This window comes from Phyllobates terribilis, unplaced genomic scaffold (genome assembly GCF_046119375.1).
Source record: "Phyllobates terribilis strain yellow unplaced genomic scaffold, ASM4611937v1 Scaffold_2__4_contigs__length_985480577, whole genome shotgun sequence".
In the NCBI taxonomy this organism is placed as follows: Eukaryota; Metazoa; Chordata; class Amphibia; order Anura; family Dendrobatidae; genus Phyllobates; species Phyllobates terribilis.
The window spans coordinates 17,685,279-17,707,564 of record NW_027362762.1 but is presented as its reverse complement, the minus strand read 5'-3'; the positions used below and the strand labels follow the sequence as shown (position 1 = coordinate 17,707,564).

General features: G+C 49.5%; 1 protein-coding gene across 5 annotated transcripts in view; it reads left to right on the top strand.

Annotated features, from left to right (window-relative positions):
- Window positions 1–418: 418 nt before the first annotated feature.
- Window positions 419–22,286, top strand: part of LOC141249024 (ecto-ADP-ribosyltransferase 5-like) — a 37,031-nt gene continuing 15,163 nt past the window's right edge. The window contains exons 1-5 of one of the 5 annotated variants that reach the window (XM_073669523.1): window positions 419–510; window positions 844–1,039; window positions 1,243–1,320; window positions 14,199–14,904; window positions 19,283–19,315. In XM_073669523.1, the coding sequence (XP_073525624.1) occupies window positions 1,261–1,320; window positions 14,199–14,904; window positions 19,283–19,315 (799 nt within the window). In that variant the 5' untranslated portion in view covers window positions 419–510; window positions 844–1,039; window positions 1,243–1,260. The other 4 variants (XM_073669526.1, XM_073669520.1, XM_073669525.1 and 1 more) reach the window with 4 other exon arrangements.

The window sequence follows — 22,286 nt, the reverse complement described above, 5'->3', positions numbered from 1 at the left end:
TGCTGTGTTTTTCATGCACCCTCCTATATACCCTGCCTGCCTGTCTGCCTATGTATTCTGCCTGCCTGATGTTTAATTGAGCACTGTTCCCATCGATTTGGGCAATTTTTGACCTTCTGCAGACCGCCGGGGGGGACCGCCAGAAAAATGCTCGAGTTTCCCATAGACTTACATTGGGTTCGTTGCTCGGGTCGACCACCCGAGTATTCCAATGTGCTCGGCCCGAGCTTCGAGCACCCGAGCATTTTAGTGCTCGCTCATCACTAGTGACCACAGTAGGGTCTGAATTTAGATTTTAGGGTTAGGGTTAGTGTTAAAGGATTTAGTGTCAATTAGTATTAAAGAATTTATTTAAAAAAAATAATAGTGTTTTCATCAATGAATTTCTCTGTCCCTTTAAGACTGTGCGTCTTATTTTACTCCCACTGCCAAGTAGGAGGAGTCAAGGTGACTGGAGGACCAGGGAGGAGTAGACGGCACTAGAGGAACTTTCTCTACGGTCAGGAGGAGGCAAGAGGACGAGGCCCCCCCACAAGAATCCCCGTTGCCTATTGGTGGCCATGACCTAGAAATCCGGAAAACTTAGAACATCACATTTGTTTTGCAGAAAAGTCAAAAGATGTAAATATAAAGTGTCGGGGTCTGGAGGGGACGTTTCCTCTCTGGGAGGCACAAAGCCTTATTTATGTGTGTAAGCCAACCTCGATGTCCCCCTCCTGCCCGCACCGTGCCCCCGTGCCTGCCCCGTCCATGACTGGGAGGATTTCCTTTTGTTGCTGATGATTGAGACTTTGTATCTTTCTTGTTTCAGTTCCTATTTTTTTGATAATTTTTTACGTGTAGACGAGTCCCGGATGTCACAATGTAATTCCACCCTGACACGTTGTGTTTCTGCGGCGCCAGCTGTTACGTGAAGCTAAATATAGTGATCGGCTGCGGGAGGGAAGTTCTCTGATTGTCACCGGCAGAAATCCAGAAGGTCAGTAACCAAAGGGGAGAAAGCAGAGGAGGCACCAAGCACCGGCCACCAGCTCCAGGGGTAAGAGGGGACACTACCAGCGAGACCCCCGTGTCTCTCACCGTCCACAACCCTGACCCTTATCCTTCCGACTGTCGTCCGTCCCCGTCTGTCTGTCTCTCATTGTTACTACATGGGAATCTGTCTGTCTGCTCCTCTTCCCACCATCGTTCTCCACCATCCTCAGTGGTATTTCTTCACTCTCCTGATATTATTTCTTGTAGGTTCCCCCCTTCCCGGCAATGTCGTGTCCTCGGCCGCTCTATTTCTGCTTCGGTTTGGCTTTCCTGATAATTGAGCAGGTACAATAATAATAATAAGGATAATATAAATGATGAGATGTGTTACAGTATGACGTGTGCAGGAGTCGCCCCCAGAGTGGAAATAAAGATTATTGTCCTCCTGAGGAACAGGCCAAATCACCAGAAATCTGCATTTGTGACTTAGGCGGATGATTTGCACATTGTCGTTACGCTGCCGTCACATTTTCCTTTTATCAGGTGCAAAAATCAGCAAAAAACAACAATTTACTCCAGAGCCCATCCACAAGGTGATCGATAAAGAGATGAAAAAGAATCTGAAGCAACTCCCAGTACAGATCCCTGCGGCCCCCACTGTTCCCAGTACAGATCCCTGCGGCCCCCACTGCTCCCAGTACAGATCCCTGCGGCCCCCACTGCTCCCTGTACAGATCCCTGCGGTCCTCACTGCTCCCAGTACAGATCCCTGCAGTCCCCACTGCTCCCAGTACAGATCCCTGCGGTCCCTACTGCTCCCAGTACAGATCCCTGCGCTCCCCACTGCTCCCAGTACAGATCCCTGTGGCCCCCACTGCTCCCAGTACAGATCCCTGCGGCCCCCACTGCTCCCAGTACAGATCCCTGCAGTCCCCACTGCTCCCAGTACAGATCCCTGCGGTCCCCACTGCTCCCAGTACAGATCCCTGCGGTGCCCACTGCTCCCAGTACAGATCCCTGCGGTGCCCACTGCTCCCAGTACAGATCCCTGAGGTCCCCACTGCTCCCAGTACAGATACCTGTGGTCCTCACTGCTCCCAGTACAGATCCCTGTGGGCTTCATTGCTTCCAGTACAGATCCCTGCGGTCCCCACTGCTCCCAGTACAGATACCTGCGCTCCCCACTGCTCCCAGTACAGATCCCTGTGGCCCCCACTGCTCCCAGTACAGATCCCTGCAGCTCCCACTGCTCCCGGTACAGATCCCTGCGGCCCCCACTGCTCCCAGTACAGATCCCTGCGGCCCCACTGCTCCCAGTACAGATCCCTGCATTCCCCACTGCTCCCAGTACAGATCCCTGTGGGCATCATTGCTTCCAGTACAGATCCCTGCGGTCCCCACTGCTCCCAGTACAGATCCCTGCGGCCCCCACTGCTCCCAGTACAGATCCCTGCGGTCCCCACTGCTCCCAGTACAGATCCTTGTGGGCTTCATTGCTTCCAGTACAGATCCCTGCGGTCCCCACTGCTCCCGGTACAGATCCCTGTGGTCCCCACTGCTCCCAGTACAGATCCCTGCGGCCCCCACTGCTCCCAGTACAGATCCCTGCGGTCCCCACTGCTCCCAATACAGATCCTTGTGGGCTTCATTGCTTCCAGTACAGATCCCTGCGGTCCCCACTGCTCCCGGTACAGATCCCTGCGGCCCCCACTGCTCCCGGTACAGATCCCTGCGGTCCCCACTGCTCCCAGTACAGATCCCTGCAGTCTCCATTGCTCCCAGTACAGATCCCTGCGGTCCCCACTGCTCCCAGTACAGATCCCTGCGGTCTCCACTGCTCCCAGTACAGATCCCTGCGGTCTCCACTGCTCCCAGTACAGATCCCTGCGGTCCCCACTGCTCCCAGTACAGATCCCTGCGGTCCCCAATGCTCCCAGTACAGATCCCTGCGGTCCCCACTGCTCCCAGTACAGATCCCTGCAGTCCCCACTGCTCCCAGTACAGATCCCTGCGGTCCCCACTGCTCCCAGTACAGATCCCTGCGGTCCCCACTGCTCCCAGTACAGATCCCTGCGGTCCCCACTGCTCCCAGTACAGATCCCTGCGGTCCCCACTGCTCCCAGTACAGATCCCTGCGGTCCCCACTGCTCCCGGTACAGATCCCTGCGGTCCCCACTGCTCCCAGTACAGATCCCTGCGGCCCCCACTGCTCCCAGTACAGATACCTGTGTTCCTCACTGCTCCCAGTACAGATCCCTGTGGGCTTCATTGCTTCCAGTACAGATCCCTGCGGCCTCCACTGCTCCCAGTACAGATCCCTGCGGTGCCCACTGCTCCCAGTACAGATCCCTGCGGCCCCCACTGCTCCCAGTACAGATCCCTGCGGTCCCCAATGCTCCCAGTACAGATCCCTGCGGTCCCCACTGCTCCCAGTACAGATCCCTGCAGTCCCCACTGCTCCCAGTACAGATCCCTGCGGTCCCCACTGCTCCCAGTACAGATCCCTGCGGTCCCCACTGCTCCCAGTACAGATCCCTGCGGTCCCCACTGCTCCCAGTACAGATCCCTGCGGTCCCCACTGCTCCCGGTACAGATCCCTGCGGTCCCCACTGCTCCCAGTACAGATCCCTGCGGCCCCCACTGCTCCCAGTACAGATACCTGTGTTCCTCACTGCTCCCAGTACAGATCCCTGTGGGCTTCATTGCTTCCAGTACAGATCCCTGCGGCCTCCACTGCTCCCAGTACAGATCCCTGCGGTGCCCACTGCTCCCAGTACAGATCCCTGCGGTGCCCACTGCTCCCAGTACAGATCCCTGCGGTGCCCACTGCTCCCAGTACAGATCCCTGAGGTCCCCAATGCTCCCAGTACAGATACCTGTGGTCCTCACTGCTCCCAGTACAGATCCCTGTGGGCTTCATTGCTTCCAGTACAGATCCCTGCGGTCCCCACTGCTCCCAGTACAGATCCCTGCGCTCCCCACTGCTCCCAGTACAGATCCCTGTGGCCCCCACTGCTCCCAGTACAGATCCCTGCAGCTCCCACTGCTCCCGGTACAGATCCCTGCGGCCCCCACTGCTCCCAGTACAGATCCCTGTGGCCCCCACTGCTCCCAGTACAGATCCCTGCATTCCCCACTGCTCCCAGTACAGATCCCTGTGGGCATCATTGCTTCCAGTACAGATCCCTGCGGTCCCCACTGCTCCCAGTACAGATCCCTGCGGTCCCCACTGCTCCCAGTACAGATCCCTGTGGCCCCCACTGCTCCTAGTACAGATCCCTGCGGTCCCCACTGCTCCCAGTACAGGTCCTTGTGGGCTTCATTGCTTCCAGTACAGATCCCTGCGGTCCCCACTGCTCCCGGTACAGATCCCTGCGGTCCCCACTGCTCCCAGTACAGATACCTGCGGTCCCCACTGCTCCCAGTACAGATCCCTGCGGTCCCCACTGCTCCTAGGACAGATCCCTGCGGTCCCCACTGCTCCCGGTACAGATCCCTGCGGTCCCCACTGCACCCAGTACAGATCCCTGCGGCCCCCACTGCTCCCAGTACAGATACCTGTGTTCCTCACTGCTCCCAGTACATATCCCTGTGGGCTTCATTGCTTCCAGTACAGATCCCTGCGGCCTCCACTGCTCCCAGTACAGATCCCTGCGGTGCCCACTGCTCCCAGTACAGATCCCTGCGGTGCCCACTGCTTCCAGTACAGATCCCTGCGGTGCCCACTGCTCCCTGTACAGATCCCTGCGGTCCCCACTGCTCCCAGTACAGATCCCTGTGGGCTTCATTGCTTCCAGTACAGATCTCTGCGGCCTCCACTGCTCCCAGTACAGATCCCTGCGGTGCCCACTGCTCCCAGTACAGATCCCTGCGGTCCCCACTGCTCCCTGTACAGATCCCTGCGCTCCCCACTGCTCCCAGTACAGATCCCTGTGGGCTTCATTGCTTCCAGTACAGATCCCTGCGGCCTCCACTGCTCCCAGTACAGATCCCTGCGGTCCCCACTGCTCCCAGTACAGATCCCTGCGGCCTCCACTGCTCCCAGTACAGATCCCTGCGGTTTCCACTGCTCCCAGTACAGATCCCTGCGGTCCTCACTGCTCCCAGTACAGATCCCTGTGGCCCCCACTGCTCCCAGTACAGATCCCTGCGGTCTCCACTGCTCCCTGTACAGATCCCTGCGGTTTCCACTGCTCCCAGTACAGATCCCTGCGGTCTCCACTGCCCCCAGTACAGATCCCTGCGGTCTCCACTGCTCCCAGTACAGATCCCTGCGGTCTCCACTGCTCCCTGTACAGATCCCTGCGGTCTCCACTGCTCCCAGTACAGATCCCTGCGGTCCCTACTGCTCCGAGTACAGATCCCTGCAGCTCCCACTGCTCCCGGTACAGATCCCTGCAGTCCCCACTGCTCCCAGTACAGATCCATGCGGTCCCCACTGTTCCCAGTACAGATCCCTGTGGTCTCCACTGCTCCCAGTACAGATCCCTGCGGTCCCCACTGCTCCCTGTACAGATCCCTGCGGCCCCCACTGCTCCCTGTACAGATCCCTGCGGTCTCCACTGCTCCCAGTACAGATCCCTGCGGCCCCCACTGCTCCCTGTACAGATCCCTGCGGTCCCCACTGCTCCCAGTACAGATCCCTGCGGTCCCCACTGCTCTCGGTACAGATCCCTGCGGTCTCCACTGCTCCCAGTACAGATCCCTGCGGTCTCCACTGCTCCCGGTACAGATCCCTGCGGTCTCCACTGCTCCCAGTACAGATCCCTGCAGTCCCTACTGCTCCCAGTACAGATCCCTGCAGCTCCCACTGCTCCCGGTACAGATCTCTGCGGTCTCCACTGCTCCCGGTACAGATCCATGCGGTCCCCACTGTTCCCAGTACAGATCCCTGCGGTCCCCACTGCTCCCGGTACAGATCCCTGCGGTCCCCACTGCTCCCTGTACAGATCCCTGCGGCCCCCACTGCTCCCAGTACAGATCCCTGCGGTCCCCACTGCTCCCAGTACAGATCCCTGCGGCCCCCACTGCTCCCAGTACAGATCCCTGCGGCCCCCACTGCTCCCAGTACAGATCCCTGCGGTCCCCACTGTTCCCAGTACAGATCCCTGCGGTCTCCACTGCTCCCAGTACAGATCCCTGCGGTCCCCACTGTTCCCAGTACAGATCCCTGCGGTCCCCACTGCTCCCTGTACAGATCCCTGCGGTCCCCACTGCTCCCTGTACAGATCCCTGCGGTCCCCACTGCTCCCTGTACAGATCCCTGCGGTCCCCACTGTTCCCAGTACAGATCCCTGCGGTCCCCACTGTTCCCAGTACAGATCCCTGCGGTCCCCACTGCTCCCTGTACAGATCCCTGCGGTCCCCACTGTTCCCAGTACAGATCCCTGCGGTCCCCACTGCTCCCTGTACAGATCCATGCGGTCCCCACTGTTCCCAGTACAGATCCCTGCGGTCCCCACTGTTCCCAGTACAGATCCCTGCGGCCCCCACTGCTCCCTGTACAGATCCATGCGGTCCCCACTGTTCCCAGTACAGATCCCTGCGGTCCCCACTGTTCCCAGTACAGATCCCTGCGGTCCCCACTGCTCCCTGTACAGATCCCTGCGGTCCCCACTGTTCCCAGTACAGATCCCTGCGGTCCCCACTGCTCCCTGTACAGATCCCTGCGGCCCCCACTGCTCCCAGTACAGATCCCTGCGGCCCCCACTGCCTTGCAGTTATTGCCACACACTATAGAGAGTCCAGTCAGTAAAGTCTGAAGGTCAATGGTCACAGATAGGTTTTAGCCTTTGTTAAGCAGAAGTAAGAAATAGGAAATCAGAATAAAAGCTGAGATTGGGAGAAAGAGCAAGTAATGAAGCACGGAATATTCTGTACAGATAATGTGTGACAGTAGAGACAATTAGTGTGTAAGGAAAAGAGAATTATACAGATTTAAGTGATAGGGAAAGAGATAGGAGAATCACTGTGGCCGAGAGAAAGGAGAGTCACTGCGGCTGAGAGAAAGGAGAGTCACTGCGGATAAGTGACAGGACAGTTACTGCAGCCTAGAGAAAGGAGAGTCTCTGTGGCCCAGAGAAAAGAGAGTCACTGAGACCGAGAGAAAAGAGAGTCACTGTGGCCGAGAGAAAGGAGAGTCACTGCGGATAAGTGACAGGATAATTACTGCAGCCTAGAGAAAAGAGAGTCACTGCAGCCAAAAGAAAGGAGAGTCATTGCAACCGAGAGAAAGGAGAGTCACTGCGACCGAGAGAAAGGAGAGTCACTGCGGCCAAGAGAAAGGAGAGTCACTGCAGCCAAGAGAAAGGAGAGTCACTGAGGCCGAGAGAAAGGAGAGTCACTGTGGCTAAGAGAAAAGAGAGTCACTGTGGCTGAGAGATTGGGGAGTCACTGCGGCTGAGAAAAAGGAGAGTCATTGCAACTGAAAGAAAGTAGAGTCACTGTGGCTGAGAGGAAGGAAAGTTACTGCATCCAAGAGAAAGGAGAATCATTGTGACCGAGAGTGTAATGACACAGATTTTCTTCTTAATTATGCCACACATACACCTTTATTTTTGTGTTGACTTTTGAACTTGTGTTCGTCTTTGGTTGATCAACACAGACTATTGTTTGTATAAACTTGAATGTTGATCACTTGTGTTGATATTTGGTAGCTGATGAATGGCTGTTATTTACATCTTATATTAGCTCCTATTACGTATCGTCTGCCAGTTTTGCAATACAGGGACTCTAAATAATGGATGTTTGCTAGATATGTTAAATACTATTCTAGGGTGTTTGCAAGTCAACATTAGGGGATGAGCTGTGGATACTCTGTTACAACTCTCCTGTTAGTTTTTTTTTAGTTTGCTGGTCACATGACCATTTTGCCTATTTAATCCGGCTCCGCCCTCCTGGCTTTGCTGGACTTCATTTGTATTTACTACTGTTGAGCTAGCTTGTTGCTCTATTGCCGTACTCTGTTAGTTTTGCTAGGTCTTATGACCTCTTTGCTTTTTGTTGTGTGTTTGTCTTTGACTGCTACTATTTCTGTTAGGAGGTGTCCAACTAAATCCCAGTCCTTAGATCTTGTAGGGATCCCTCCCCCACATCTATAGGTCTGCGTTCAGACTAGCCGAGGACTTTAGCGGGTCTGATCGCAGGATCAGGTTCCCCGTTACATCGTAGGGATCTAGTTTAGTTCTATTGTAGGGACAGATCTCCTGCCTTTCCTTAGTCTCTGTAGCAGATCATAACAGTAAGTCCAGCCCGTAAAAAAAAAAAAAAAAAAAAATTTCTCTAAGGAAAGACCTCCAGTTTTCCATCATGGTCTCGGTGCAAGATTTGGCTCAACGCTTGCAGGGACTCTCTCTGGAGGTGACCAAGCTCCAACAATACGTGAGTAGCTGTTCTGGAGCACATTTTGTTGAACCTAAGGTACGTCTGCCTGATCTATTTTTTGGCGAACAACAAGATTTTTTTTCTTTTAAAAATGCTTGTCTATTATATTTTCGTTTGAGACCCGGATCCTCTGGTGATGAATCACAGCGCATAGGGTTCATAATGTCACTTTTGCGCAAAGATCCTCAGGGATGGGCCTTCTCTCTCCATCCTAGTGATCCGTGCTTTAGATCAGTGGATAGTTTTTTTTCTGCTTTGGGTTTGTTGTATGATGATCCTGATCGTGTCTCATCTGCTGAGTCTGAATTAAGACGTTTGAGGCAGGGATCAGGTAATGTGGAAAAATATTGTTCTCACTTCCGTCGGTGGTCTGCCCAGGTGGGGTGGAACGATTCTGCTTTGAAAAGCTTGTTTCTTGCAGGGCTATGTGAAAGGGTAAAGGATTTACTGATTGCTTATCCCACACCTGGAAACTTGCAGGAGGCAATGCAATTAGCTATACGGGTGGACAGGAGACTGCGTGAAAGGGTTAATGTGAGCAAATCCTCTGCTATGTCAGCTCCGAGTCCTGAGAGGGTCTGTGCTGACAATGGAGAGCCGATGGAAATTGGGGCGATGCCACCCCGCTCTCAGGAAAAAGACCGCCGACTTTCTGAAGGCTTGTGTTTCTATTGTGGAAATTCTGGTCATTTTATTAAGAACTGTGTGCTTCGTATGAAGAAAGAAAAAAAAATGGTCAGTCATGCCCGTATTGCCTGTTTAAATTCTAAGGGAGTATTCCTATCTGCTACTACCGCTGCTCAGGATGAATTAATTGAATTTCGGGTATTTGTGGATTGTGGATCTACTCTGAATGTGATTGATGGGGGATTCTTGGAAAAACTTAGATTAGAACCTAAAACTTTGTCATCCCCCATTGCTGTGGTTTCTGTCGATGGCTCTCCCTTGAAGAGTGTTACTCACAAGGTCTGTGAATTTCCCCTCACTATTAATGGTATTCATCAAGAGAATTTGGATTTGGTAGTGTTGAATAACTTGCCTTCTCCAGTAATATTGGGTTTGCCCTGGTTGAAATTTCACAATCCTGTACTGGATTGGTCTACCAGTGAAATTAAGTCCTGGAGCCATAAATGTTATGACAAGTGTTGTAACGGGCGTATTGCAGCTTTGGATAGAGGGGAGTTGCCTGTACCTATTCAGGATTTTTGGAGAGTTTTTTCTGAGAAAGAATCGCAGGTTTTGCCTCCCCATAGAGACTATGATTGTTCTATTGAATTTGTCCCTGGAGCGACTCTTCCTAAAAGTCGTTTATTTAACCTTACTATTCCTGAGAGGAGGGCTTTGGAGGAATACATACAGACAAGTTTGGCCGCCGGTCACATTAGGCCTTCTAAGTCTCCTGTGGCGGTTGGATTTTTTTTTGTAAAAAAAAAGGACGGCGGTTTATGTCCTTGTCTGGATTTTCGTGAGATTAACAAAATTACTGTACGCAATCCTTACCCACTGCCATTGATTCCCGATTTATTTAACCAGTTATTGGGGGCCAAGTGGTTCTCTAAAATTGACCTTAAGGGGGCATACAATCTGTTGCGCATGAAGGAGGGTGATGAATGGAAGACTGCTTTTAACACTCCTGTGGGTCATTTTGAGAATCTGGTGATGCCTTTTGGTCTTACTAATGCTCCTGCATTTTTTCAGAATCTTATTAATGACATCCTTAGACCTTTGATCGGCAAAAATGTGGTTGTGTATTTGGATGACATTTTGATTTATTCGCCAGATCTGGAGTCTCATTGGCGGAGCGTGCGTGAGGTATTACAGTTATTAATGGACAATTCGCTTTTTGCTAAGCTGGAGAAATGTGAGTTCGCTGTACAGAGAATTAGTTTTTTGGGCTACATTATCTCCAGCGAGGGCTTTGAGATGGACCCGGTGAAGGTTCAAGCTGTGCAGGAATGGCCTAGGCCTATTGGTTTGAAATCGATACAGAGGTTTTTGGATTTCGCCAATTATTACAGAAAATTCATAAAAAATGTTTCTATTATTGTCAAACCTCTGACTGATCTCACCAGGAAAGGTGCTGATGCGGTTCAGTGGACTTCTGAGGCCATTGAAGCTTTTGTGTATCTCAAGGAGAGGTTCACCTCTGCTCCCATCCTTATGCAGCCTGATGTTACTAGGCCGTTTTTGGTTGAGGTTGATGCTTCTTCGGTGGGGGTTGGCGCAGTATTGTCTCAGGATAACGGGGATGGAGTACATCCCTGTGCCTTTTTTTCAAAAAAATTTTCCGAGACTGAACTTAATTACGATATTGGTAATCGGGAATTGCTGGCGATTAAACTCGCATTTGAACACTGGCGCCACCTCTTGGAAGGTGCTGAATTTCCCGTTCAGGTTTTCACTGATCATAAAAATCTGATCTATCTTGATGCTGCCAAGCGCTTGAATGCCCGTCAGGCTAGGTGGGCACTTTTTTTCTCGCGGTTTAATTTTTCCGTTACTTACATCCCGGGTACCAAGAATGTTAAAGCTGATGCTTTGTCTCGCAGCTTTTCTCTCATGGTCGGTGTTGAGGAGGAGGAGGAGAGCATTTTACAAGAAGGTGTTGTGACTGCTGCTTTGGACTCCGTTTTGGAGGATGAGATTCTTAAATCACAGGAGAATGCCCCATCTAACACTCCCCATGGGAGGTTGTTTGTGCCTAGGACCTTAAGGAGAGATTTGTTTGTTGAGTGTCATGAGTCTCGGTTGGCAGGTCATCCCGGAATCTCTGAGACCAAGAGACTTGTGGGTCGCAGTTTTTGGTGGCCTGGATGGCAGAAGGAAGTCATTAAGTGGGTGCGCCAATGTACTGTGTGTGCAAGATCCAAGTCTTCGCATGCTCCTGCTGCGGGGTTGCTTTGCCCTCTGGAGGTTCCTAGTGCACCTTGGACACATCTGGCTATGGACTTTATTACTGACCTTCCTCCCTCTGAAGGTTTCACGGTCATCTGGGTGGTCGTGGACCGTTTTAACAAGATGTGTCACTTGGTTCCCTTCATCAAACTGCCTTGCGCTAAGACACTCGCTAAGGCCTTTGTCAAGGAGATTGTCAGACTACATGGTGTTCCTACTGACATTGTTTCTGATAGGGGACCTCAGTTCGTGGCTCGTTTTTGGCGTGCCTTTTCTGACAGGTTGGGAGTTCATTTGTCGTTTTCATCCGGATATGATCCTGAGTCTAATGGCCAGACAGAAAGGAAGAACCAGGATGTTGAGCAGTTCTTGCGTTGTTTTGTGGCAGACAATCAAGAGGGGTGGTCTGAGTTTCTGCCACTTGCTGAATTTGCTCTTAACAACCATACATCCTCTTCTGCTGGGTGTTCGCCTTTTTTTTGTTGTTCTGGGAGACATCCGTCTTTTGGGTCATTTTCAAAATTGGTTTCGGCTGTGCCTGAGGAGGAGAGTTTTTCCGGTGATTTGGAGAGAGTTTGGACGGATGTGCGTGGTAATCTTCAGGAGGCTAACAAAAAATCTAAGAGGTACTTTGATAGGAAACGGCAAGAGGTTTTGTTCGCTGTTGGTGACATGGTTTGGTTGTCCTCTAAGAATCTGCGTTTGAGGATTCCTTCTAAAAAATTGGGTCCCAAGTTCGTAGGGCCCTTTAAGGTGCTTCAGATAGTTAACCAATCTGCTGTTAGGCTGGAGGTTCCTACGTCCTAGAGGATTAATCCGGTGTTTCATGTTTCTCTGTTGAAAAAAGCTGATGTGTCGGATGGTGACGCCTCTGCCACTGTTCCTCCGGTGGTGGAGGACGGGGAATATGAAATTTCCCGCATCCTAAATTCTAGACGGTATAGAGGGAGTTTGCAGTATCTCGTCGCTTGGAAGGGTTTCGGACCTGAGGATAACTCTTGGGTGAGGGCGGATGATGTTTCTGCCCCCAGACTTGTCCGCGCGTTTCACAGGAGGTTTCCTGGTAAGCCTGGGCCTAGGGGATCCGGAGGATCCTCTTAGAAGAGGGGGTACTGTTACAACTCTCCTGTTAGGTTTTTTTCAGTTTGCTGGTCACGTGACCATTTTGCCTATTTAATCCGGCTCCGCGCTCCTGGCTTTGCTGGACTTCATTTGTATTTACTACTGTTGAGCTAGCTTGGTGCTCTGTTGCCGTTCTCTGTTAGTTTTGCTAGGTCTTCTGACCTCTATGCTTTTTGTTGTGTGTTTGTCTTTGACTGCTACTATTTCTGTTAGGAGGTGTCCAACTAAATCCCAGTCCTTAGATCTTGTAGGGATCCCTCCCCCACATCTATAGGTCTGAATTCAGACTAGCCGAGGACTTTAGCGGGTCTGATCGCAGGATCAGGTTCCCCGTTACATCGTAGGGATCTAGTTTAGTTCTATTGTAGGGACAGATCTCCTGCCTTTCCTTAGTCTCTGTAGCAGATCATAACATACTCAAGCATTGTGAATTAATATCATGATCCCTGACCCTTGACCTGTGAATGATGGCTTGAAAGGACAAATGTGAACTATAAAAATGGTGTCTCTGCGTTTGTTCTGAAAAACTCTACTGGATGAGAGCTTAAGGGACCGCAGCCCTGGCTGGAAAAATACAGATCTACTCCATTGCCCATTGCTGAACTCTCAGAGACGATGTGAAGAATCCAGGTTGGGACATCAGGTCACCCGGCCACATATCTCATGACTCTAATCACGGCGGGCCAGCGGAAGGGTGAGACTGTGTAACTTGTACCATCTCCTGTATTTGCTTGGACTGTTCTATATGTTATTGATTGCTGGTGGTTCAATAAATTATTGCCACACTGCTTACCGTCACCCTGTGTTGTCTGAGTAGTGCTCTGCCCATGGTAAAAAAAAGCGGGCATTGAGTGGTATGAGCCCTGGTCCATGCGGTCTTTCTAAAGACAACTGGTCCTGTGGACAAGAGCAGCCACTGACCCCCGTGTCTTCACAAAGAGAAGAGAGAGTCAAGGCAGCCCAGAGAAAAGAGAGTCACTGTGGCTAAGAGAAAGAAAAGTTACTGCGTCCAAGATAAATGAGAGTTACTGCATCCAAGAAAAAGGAGAGTCACTGCAGCACAGAGAAAGGAGAGACACTGCGACCGAGAGAAAGGAGAATCACTGTGCCCAAGAGAAAGGAGAGTCACTGTGCCCAACAGAAAGGAGAGTCACTGCAGCACAGAGAAAGGAGAGACACTGCGGCCGAGAGAAAGGAGAATCACTGTGCCCAACAGAAAGGAGAGTCACTGTGGCTGAAAGAAAGGAGAGTCACTGCAGCACAGAGAAAGGAGAGACACTGCGACCGAGAGAAAGGAGAATCACTGTGCCCAAGAGAAAGGAGAGTCACTGTGCCCAACAGAAAGGAGAGTCACTGTGGCTGAAAGAAAGGAGAGTCACTGCAACTTAAAGGAGAGTCACTGCAGCAGAGAGAAAAGTGAGTTACGGCGACTGAGAGAAAGAAGTGAGAGTCACTGCAGCTGAGAGAAAGGGCTGAAAGGAGAGTCACTGCGGTTGAGAGGAAAGAGAGACCATTAGGTGGAGAGAAATGAGACACTGCGGTTGAGAGGACAGTTTAGCGCAGATTTAGCTACATATAGCAGTATAGTCTATCTGGCAGTAATGCCGTTTACATTTCACATATGCAATGTCTGCAGACATCTTGGCGCACACTGGGGTTTCCGCAGCACTTGAGTCTTTATAATAGAGGCACTTTGGTTTTTGTTATAAGTCGTTTGGCCGCGGCACACATTGCCCATGTTGGTTTTGTTTTTTATTTAGGACATAATCGATGAATCCCCTTTTATATTTATTTATTTTTGGCTTCTCCCATTATTATCTCAGGTCTTTTGCGTCCGAGTGCAGCTGGACATGTACGAGGATTCATTTGACGATCAATACATTGGATGTGTCGACAAAATGGAGTCAATCGCCCTTGAATTACTGAAGAAGGAACGGGAGCAGACACCGGATCTGGACAAGGCCTGGAATATTTCATCTGCCGTATGGAAAGAAGGAAAGTCTACAATAGGAGACCTCCCGACTGGTTTTACGGATGAACATGGCACGGCGCTCTTATTATATACTTACATGGATATACCCCTCTACAAAGAGCTGAACAGTGCCGTCCGGGAATATGGAAAGAATCCCGACTCCTTTGTCTTCCATTCCTGGCACTTCTATCTCACCAGAGCTCTGAGTTTGCTTCGAGCCGGATGTGATGGACATGTAAGGTCTACATACCGGGGGACCAGTAGGGTTCAGTTCGAGCCGCCATCGAACCCCGAGGCCACAGTCAGACTGAGCCAGTTTTCTTCCACCTCCTCTGACATTTCGCAGGCGCAGCAATTTGGCAACGCATCGTTCTTCAATATTTCAACCTGTTTTGGAGCAAACATAGAAAGGTTCTCACACTACCCGTCCCAGAAAGAGGTGCTCATACCCGTGGACGAAGTGTTTAATGTCACCAAGTACATTAAAGAGGGGAACAAGCTCATCCTGGAGACCACCAATAAGAGGTGCAGTTTCTACAACTGTGCCTACCTGGGAGGTAAGGAACCAACCAGCAAAAAGATACCAAATGTGACAATCAGTGCTCTACTGAAGTCCAACAAAATGTATGGGCCTCATGCAAACTCCCTGTATACAGAGATACATGATAAGATTCTTTCTGCAACGACCATTAGGGGGAGCTCCCTGTGTTCAGAGATATATGATAAGAATCTGTCTGCAGCCACCACTAGGGGGAGCTCTCCGTATACAGAGATACATGATGAGATTCTGTCTGCAGCCACCACTAGGGGGAGCTCCCTGTATACAGAGATACATGATACGATTCTGTCTGGATTCACCACTAGGTGGAGCTCCCTGTATACAGAGATACATGATACGATTCTGTCTTCAGTCACCACTAGGGGGAGCTCCCAGTATACAGAGATACATGATAAGATTTTGTCAGCAGCCACTACTAGGGGGAGCTCTCTGTATACAGAGATACATGATAAGATCCTGTCTGCAGCCACCACTAGGGGGAGCTCCCTGTGTTCAGAGATATATGATAAGAATCTGTCTGCAGCCACCACTAGGGGGAGCTCTCCGTATACAGAGATACATGATGAGATTCTGTCTGCAGCCACCACTAGGGGGAGCTCCCTGTATACAGAGATACATGATACGATTCTGTCTGGATTCACCACTAGGTGGAGCTCCCTGTATGCAGTGATACATGATACGAATCTGTCTGCAGTCACCACTAGGGCAGCTCCCTGTGTGCAGAGATACATGAAAAGATTCTGTCTGCACCATCACTAGGGGGAGCTCCCTGCATACAGAGACACATGATAAGATTTTAGTGCAGCCACCACTAGGGGGAGCTCCCTTTATACAGAGATACATGATAAGATTTTGTCTTCAGTCACCACTAGGGGGAGCTCCCAGTATACAGAGATACATGATAAGATTTTGTCAGCAGCCACTACTAGGGGGAGCTCTCTGTATACAGAGATACATGATAAGATCCTGTCTGCAGCCACCACTAGGAGGAGCTCCCTGTATACAGAGATACTTGATAAGATTCTGTCTGCAGCCACCACTAGGGGGAGCTCCCTGTGTTCAGAGATATATGATAAGATTCTGTCTGCAGCCACCACTAGGGGGAGCTCTCTGTATGCAGAGATACATGATGAGATTCTGTCTGCAGCCTCCACTAGGGGGAGCTCCCTGTATACAGAGATACATGATATGATTCTGTCTGGATTCACCACTAGGTGGAGCTCCCTGTATACAGAGATACATGATACGAATCTGTCTGCAGTCACCACTAGGGCAGCTCCCTGTGTGCAGAGATACATGATAAGATCCTGTCTGCAGCCACCACTAGGGGGAGCTCCCTGTATACAGAGACACATGATAAGATTTTAGTGCAGTCACCACTAGGGGGAGCTCCCTTTATACAGAGATACATGATAAGATTCTGTCTGCAGCCACCACTAGGGGGAGCTCTCTGTATGCAGAGATACATGATGAGATTCTGTCTGCAGCCTCCACTAGGGGGAGCTCCCTGTATACAGAGATACATGATAAGATTGTGTCTGCAGCCACCACTAGGGGGAGCTCCCTGTATACAGAGATACATGATAAGATTGTGTCTGCAGCCACCACTAGGGGGAGCTCCCTGTATACAGAGATACATAATAAGATTCTGTCTGCAGCCACCACTAGGGGGAGCTCTCTGTTTACAGAGATACATGATGAGATTCTGTCTACAGTCACCACTAGAAGGAGCTCCCTGTATACAGAGATACATGATATGATTCTGTCTGGATTCACCAATAGGGGGAGCTCCCTGTATACAGAGATACATGATACAATTCTTTCTGCAGTCATCAATAGGGTGAGCTCCCTGTGTACAGAGATACATGATGAGATACTGTCTGCAGCCACCACTAGGGGGAGCTCGCTGTATACAGAGATACATAATAAGATTTTGTCTGCAGCCACCACTAGGGGGAGTTCCCTGTATACAGAGATACATGATGGGATTCTGTCTGCAGTCATCACTATGGGGAGCTCCCTGTGTACAGAGATACATGATAAGATTCTGTCTGCAGCCACCACTAGGGGGAGCTCCCTGTATACAGAGAAACATGATAAGATTTTGTCAGCAGCCACTACTAGAGGGAGCTCCCTGTATACAGAGAAACATGATAAGATTCTGTCTGCAACCACTACTAGGGGGAGCTCCCTGTGTTCAGAGATATATGATAAGATTCTGTCTGCAGCCAGCACTAGGGGGAGATCCCTGTATACAGAGATACATGATAAGATCCTGTCTGCAGTTACCACTAGGGGGAGCTCCCTGTGTTCAGAGATATATGATAAGATTCTGTCTGCAGCCACCACTAGGGGGAGCTCTCTGTATGCAGAGATACATGATGAGATTCTGTCTGCAGCCTCCACTAGGGGGAGCTCCCTGTATACAGAGATACATGATACGATTCTTTCTGGATTCACCACTAGGTGGAGCTCCCTGTATACAGAGATACATGATACGAATCTGTCTGCAGTCACCACTAGGGCAGCTCCCTGTGTGCAGAGATACATGATAAGATCCTGTCTGCAGCCACCACTAGGGGGAGCTCCCTGTATACAGAGACACATGATAAGATTTTAGTGCAGTCACCACTAGGGGGAGCTCCCTTTATACAGAGATACATGATAAGATTCTGTCTGCAGCCACCACTAGGGGGAGCTCTCTGTATGCAGAGATACATGATGAGATTCTGTCTGCAGCCTCCACTAGGGGGAGCTCCCTGTATACAGAGATACATGATAAGATTGTGTCTGCAGCCACCACTAGGGGGAGCTCCCTGTATACAGAGATTCATGATAAGATTCTGTCTGCAGCCACCACTAGGGGGAGCTCCCTGTATACAGAGATACATGATAAGATTCTGTCTGCAGCCACCACTAGGGGGAGCTCCCTGTATACAGAGATATATGATAAGATCCTGTCTGCAGCCACCACTAGGGGGAGCTCCCTGTATACAGAGATACATGATAAGATTCTGTCTGCAGCCACCACTAGGAGGAGCTCCCTGTATACAGAGATACTTGATAAGATTCTGTCTGCAGCCACCACTAGGGGGAGCTCCCTGTGTTCAGAGATATATGATAAGATTCTGTCTGCAGCCACCACTAGGGGGAGCTCTCTGTATGCAGAGATACATGATGAGATTCTGTCTGCAGCCTCCACTAGGGGGAGCTACCTGTATACAGAGATACATGATACGATTCTGTCTGGATTCACCACTAGGTGGAGCTCCCTGTATACAGAGATACATGATAAGAATCTGTCTGCAGCCACCACTAGGGGGAGCTCCCTGTATACAGAGATACATGATAAGATTCTGTCTGCAGCCACCACTAGAGGGAGCTCCCTGTATACAGAGATACATGATAAGATTGTGTCTGCAGCCACCACTAGGGGGAGCTCCCTGTATACAGAGATACATGATAAGATTTTGTCAGCAGCCACCACTAGGAGGAGCTCCCTGTATACAGAGATACATGATAAGATTGTGTCTGCAGCCACCACTAGGGGGAGCTCCCTGTATACAGAGATACATGATAAGATTCTGTCTGCAGCCACCACTAGGGGGAGCTCCCTGTATCCAGAGATACATGATAAGATTCTGTCTGCAGCCACCACTAGGGGGAGCTCCCTGTATATAGAGATACATGATAAGATTCTGTCTGCAGCCACCACTAGGGGGAGCTCCCTGTATACAGAGATACATGATAAGATTCTGTCTGCAGCTACCACTAGGGGGAGCTCCCTGTATACAGAGATACATGATAAGATTCTGTCTGCAGCCACCACTAGGGGGAGCTCCCTGTATACAGAGATACATAATAAGATTCTGTCTGCAGCCACCACTAGGGGGAGCTCTCTGTTTACAGAGATACATGATGAGATTCTGTCTACATTCACCACTAGAAGGAGCTCCCTGTATACAGAGATACATGATATGATTCTGTCTGGATTCACCAATAGGGGGAGCTCCCTGTATACAGAGATACATGATAAGATTCTTTCTGCAGCCACCAATAGATTTATAAATATAACAGACATGTGAATTAGCCCTAATTTCTCGGTAACACATTGGGAGGCTGATTGGGTAACAGAGGTTCCTTTCATCTGTATAAATGCTCAGATACATCATTCTGGCTGCAGCATCTGAAGGTTTAGCAATCACAGCAGGTACATGCAGATGTCAGCTGTATAGAACAGTCAGCGCCTGCTGTGTAACGCTAATTCTTGCATCAGTGCAGGGGATGTGAAGTTGTGTATTACATGATTCGGCCTCAGGCCGCTCTAATATTATATTTATATTATATAATTATTTTTCCTTCTTTTTTGTTTCCAGACAGTAAACGGCCGCAATGTGTCTATAACTCCGGTAAGGGGTCTCTGTATCTTATTAAGCTGTTTTCTGGGATTTTGGGTCGTGTAATACAATTTCCTCCGCTTCTTCTGACGGGGCCCCCGAATGACGCGAAGTCATGTGACTCTGTTGTCAGGTCCCTGTTATCAAAAAGTCACCGCAATGTGAAATCACTGGATGCCGCTGACACACAGCGAGAGCTGACAATGTGATGTCATGTGACCGCTTCATCCAATGACTGTAGGCAGCGGTGACTTTTGATTAAGAGTGACTGAACATGGTGCAGTTATGTGATGATATACCAACAGCCTTGATATTATCTGGTGAAGCCAATGGTTCCATGGAAAAGTGACCAAAGGAAAAATGCCCGCAGGAAAAAAGCCCACAGGAAAAAAGCCGGCAGGAAAAAAGCCCACAGGAAAAATGCCCACAGGAAAAAATCCCACAGGAAAAATCCCCACAGGAAAAAAGCCCACAGGAAAAATGCCCACAGGAAAAAAGCCCACAGGAAAAAAGCCGGCAGGAAAAAAGTCCACAGGAAAAAAGCCCACAGGAAAAAAGCCCACAGGAAAAATGCCCACAGGAAAAAAGTCCACAGGAAAAAAGCCCACAGGAAAAATGCCCACAGGAAAAAAGCCCGCAGGAAAAAAGTCCGCAAGAAAAAAGCCCACAGGAAAAAAGCCCGCAGGAAAAAAGCCGGCAGGAAAAAAGCACACAGGAAAAATGCCCACAGGAAAAATTCCCACAGGAAAAAAGCCCACAGGAAAAAAGCCCACAGGAAAAATGCCCGCAGGAAAAAAGCCCACAGGAAAAATGCCCACAGGAAAAAAGCCCACAGCCATGAAAGCCCAAAGCTATGAATGCCCAAAGGAAATTTGCCCACAAAGACAAAATAACAACAGTTTATTAAAGAGGGCTAAGGCTGAATTCACATACGGAAATTGGGCACATGTCGGTACAGCCTGGATCACACTGTACACTGGTTGCGGAGCAATATATTTCCTATTACTAGTCGGGGGAGGGTGTGGGGGTGATAATAACATTATATCGGTATAGCCAAGGTCACACTGTACACAGGCTCCGGAGCCAGGGGCGTACATAGAAATCATGGGGCCCATAGCAGAAGTTTTAATTGGGCTACCCCATCAAAAATAAAAAATGTATTAATATTTAACGGGGTCACAGAAGAGCAGATCTCACAACTTTCCAGCCTTTACATAGTAATTTTCCTCCTACTGAAGCCGTGGGTTCCCTTTCATTGCCCCCATAAAGTATGATGCCAACAATAGTGCCCCCCAAACACAGTTTGATACCCCAACAGTGAATTCCTCCGCAGCGCCCTCCACATGCACAGTATAATGACCCTACTGTACCCCACCTCAACTCCGCTGGCAAAGTATGGTGACCTCAACACAATATGATCCCTCAACTGTGACCCCCCCACCGCCCTCCATGTAGTATAATGGGCCTACATACAGTATAATGACTCCACACTGTATAATAGCCCACACAAGCCCTCCACACAGTATGATGGACCCCACACAAACCTTCACATTGTATAATTGCTTGCATACAGTATAATGGCCCCCACATAGCCCTCCAAATATTATAATGGCCCCCATATAGCCCTCCAAATATAATAGCCCTCACTTAGCCCTCCATATTATATAATGGACCCCATAGTCCTTCATGAAGCATAGTGCACTCTATAATCCTTCCTTATAGTATACTGCACTCCATAGTCCATGATACGGTATAATGCACTCCCCATAGTCCTCAATATAGTATAATACACTCCCCATAGTCATCCATGTAGTATAATGCACTCCACATAGTCCTCCATATAGTATACTGCACTCCCCATTGTCCTCCATATAATATAATGCACTCCCCATAGTCCTCCATATAGTATAATGCACTCCCCATAGTCCTCCATATAATATAATGCACTTCTCATAGTCCTCCATATAGTATAATGCACCCCATAGTCCTCCATATAGTATAATGCACACCATAGTCCTCCATACAGTATAATACACTCCCCATGGTCGTCTATATAGTATAATGCACTCCCCATAGTCCTCCATATAGTATAATGCACTCCCCATAGTCCTCCATATAGTATAATGCACACCATAGTCCTCCATACAGTATAATACACTCCCCATGGTCCTCTATATAGTATAATGCACTCCCTATAGTCCTCCATATAGTATAATGCACTCCCCATAGTCCTCCATATAATATAATGCACTTCTCATAGTCCTCCATATAGTATAATGCACCCCATAGTCCTCCATATAGTATAATGCACACCATAGTCCTACATACAGTATAATACACTCCCCATATTCCTCAATATAGTTCAATGCACATCCCTTAGTCCTCCATGTAGTATAATGCACTCCACATAGTCTTCCATATAGTATAATGCACTCCCCATACTCCTCCATATAGTATAATGCACTTCCCATAGTCCTCCATACAGTATAATGCACACCCCATAGTCCTCCATACAGTATAATGCACACCCCATAGCCTTCCATATAGTATAATACACTCCCCATAGTCATCCATATAGTATAATACACTCCCCATAGTCCTCCATATAGTATAACGCACTCCCCATAGTCCACAGGAAAAATGCCCACAGGAAAAAAGCCCGCAGGAAAAAAGTCCGCAAGAAAAAAGCCTGCAGGAAAAAAGCCCACAGGAAAAAATCCCGCAGGAAAAAAGCCCACAGGAAAAAAGCCCACAGGAAAAATGCCCACAGGAAAAAAGTCCACAGGAAAAAAGCCCACAGGAAAAATGCCCACAGGAAAAAAGCCCGCAGGAAAAAAGTCCGCTAGAAAAAAGCCCACAGGAAAAATGCCCACAGGAAAAAAGCCCACAGGAAAAAAGCCCACAGGAAAAATGCCCACAGGAAAAAAGTCCACAGGAAAAAAGCCCACAGGAAAAATGCCCACAGGAAAAAAGCCCGCAGGAA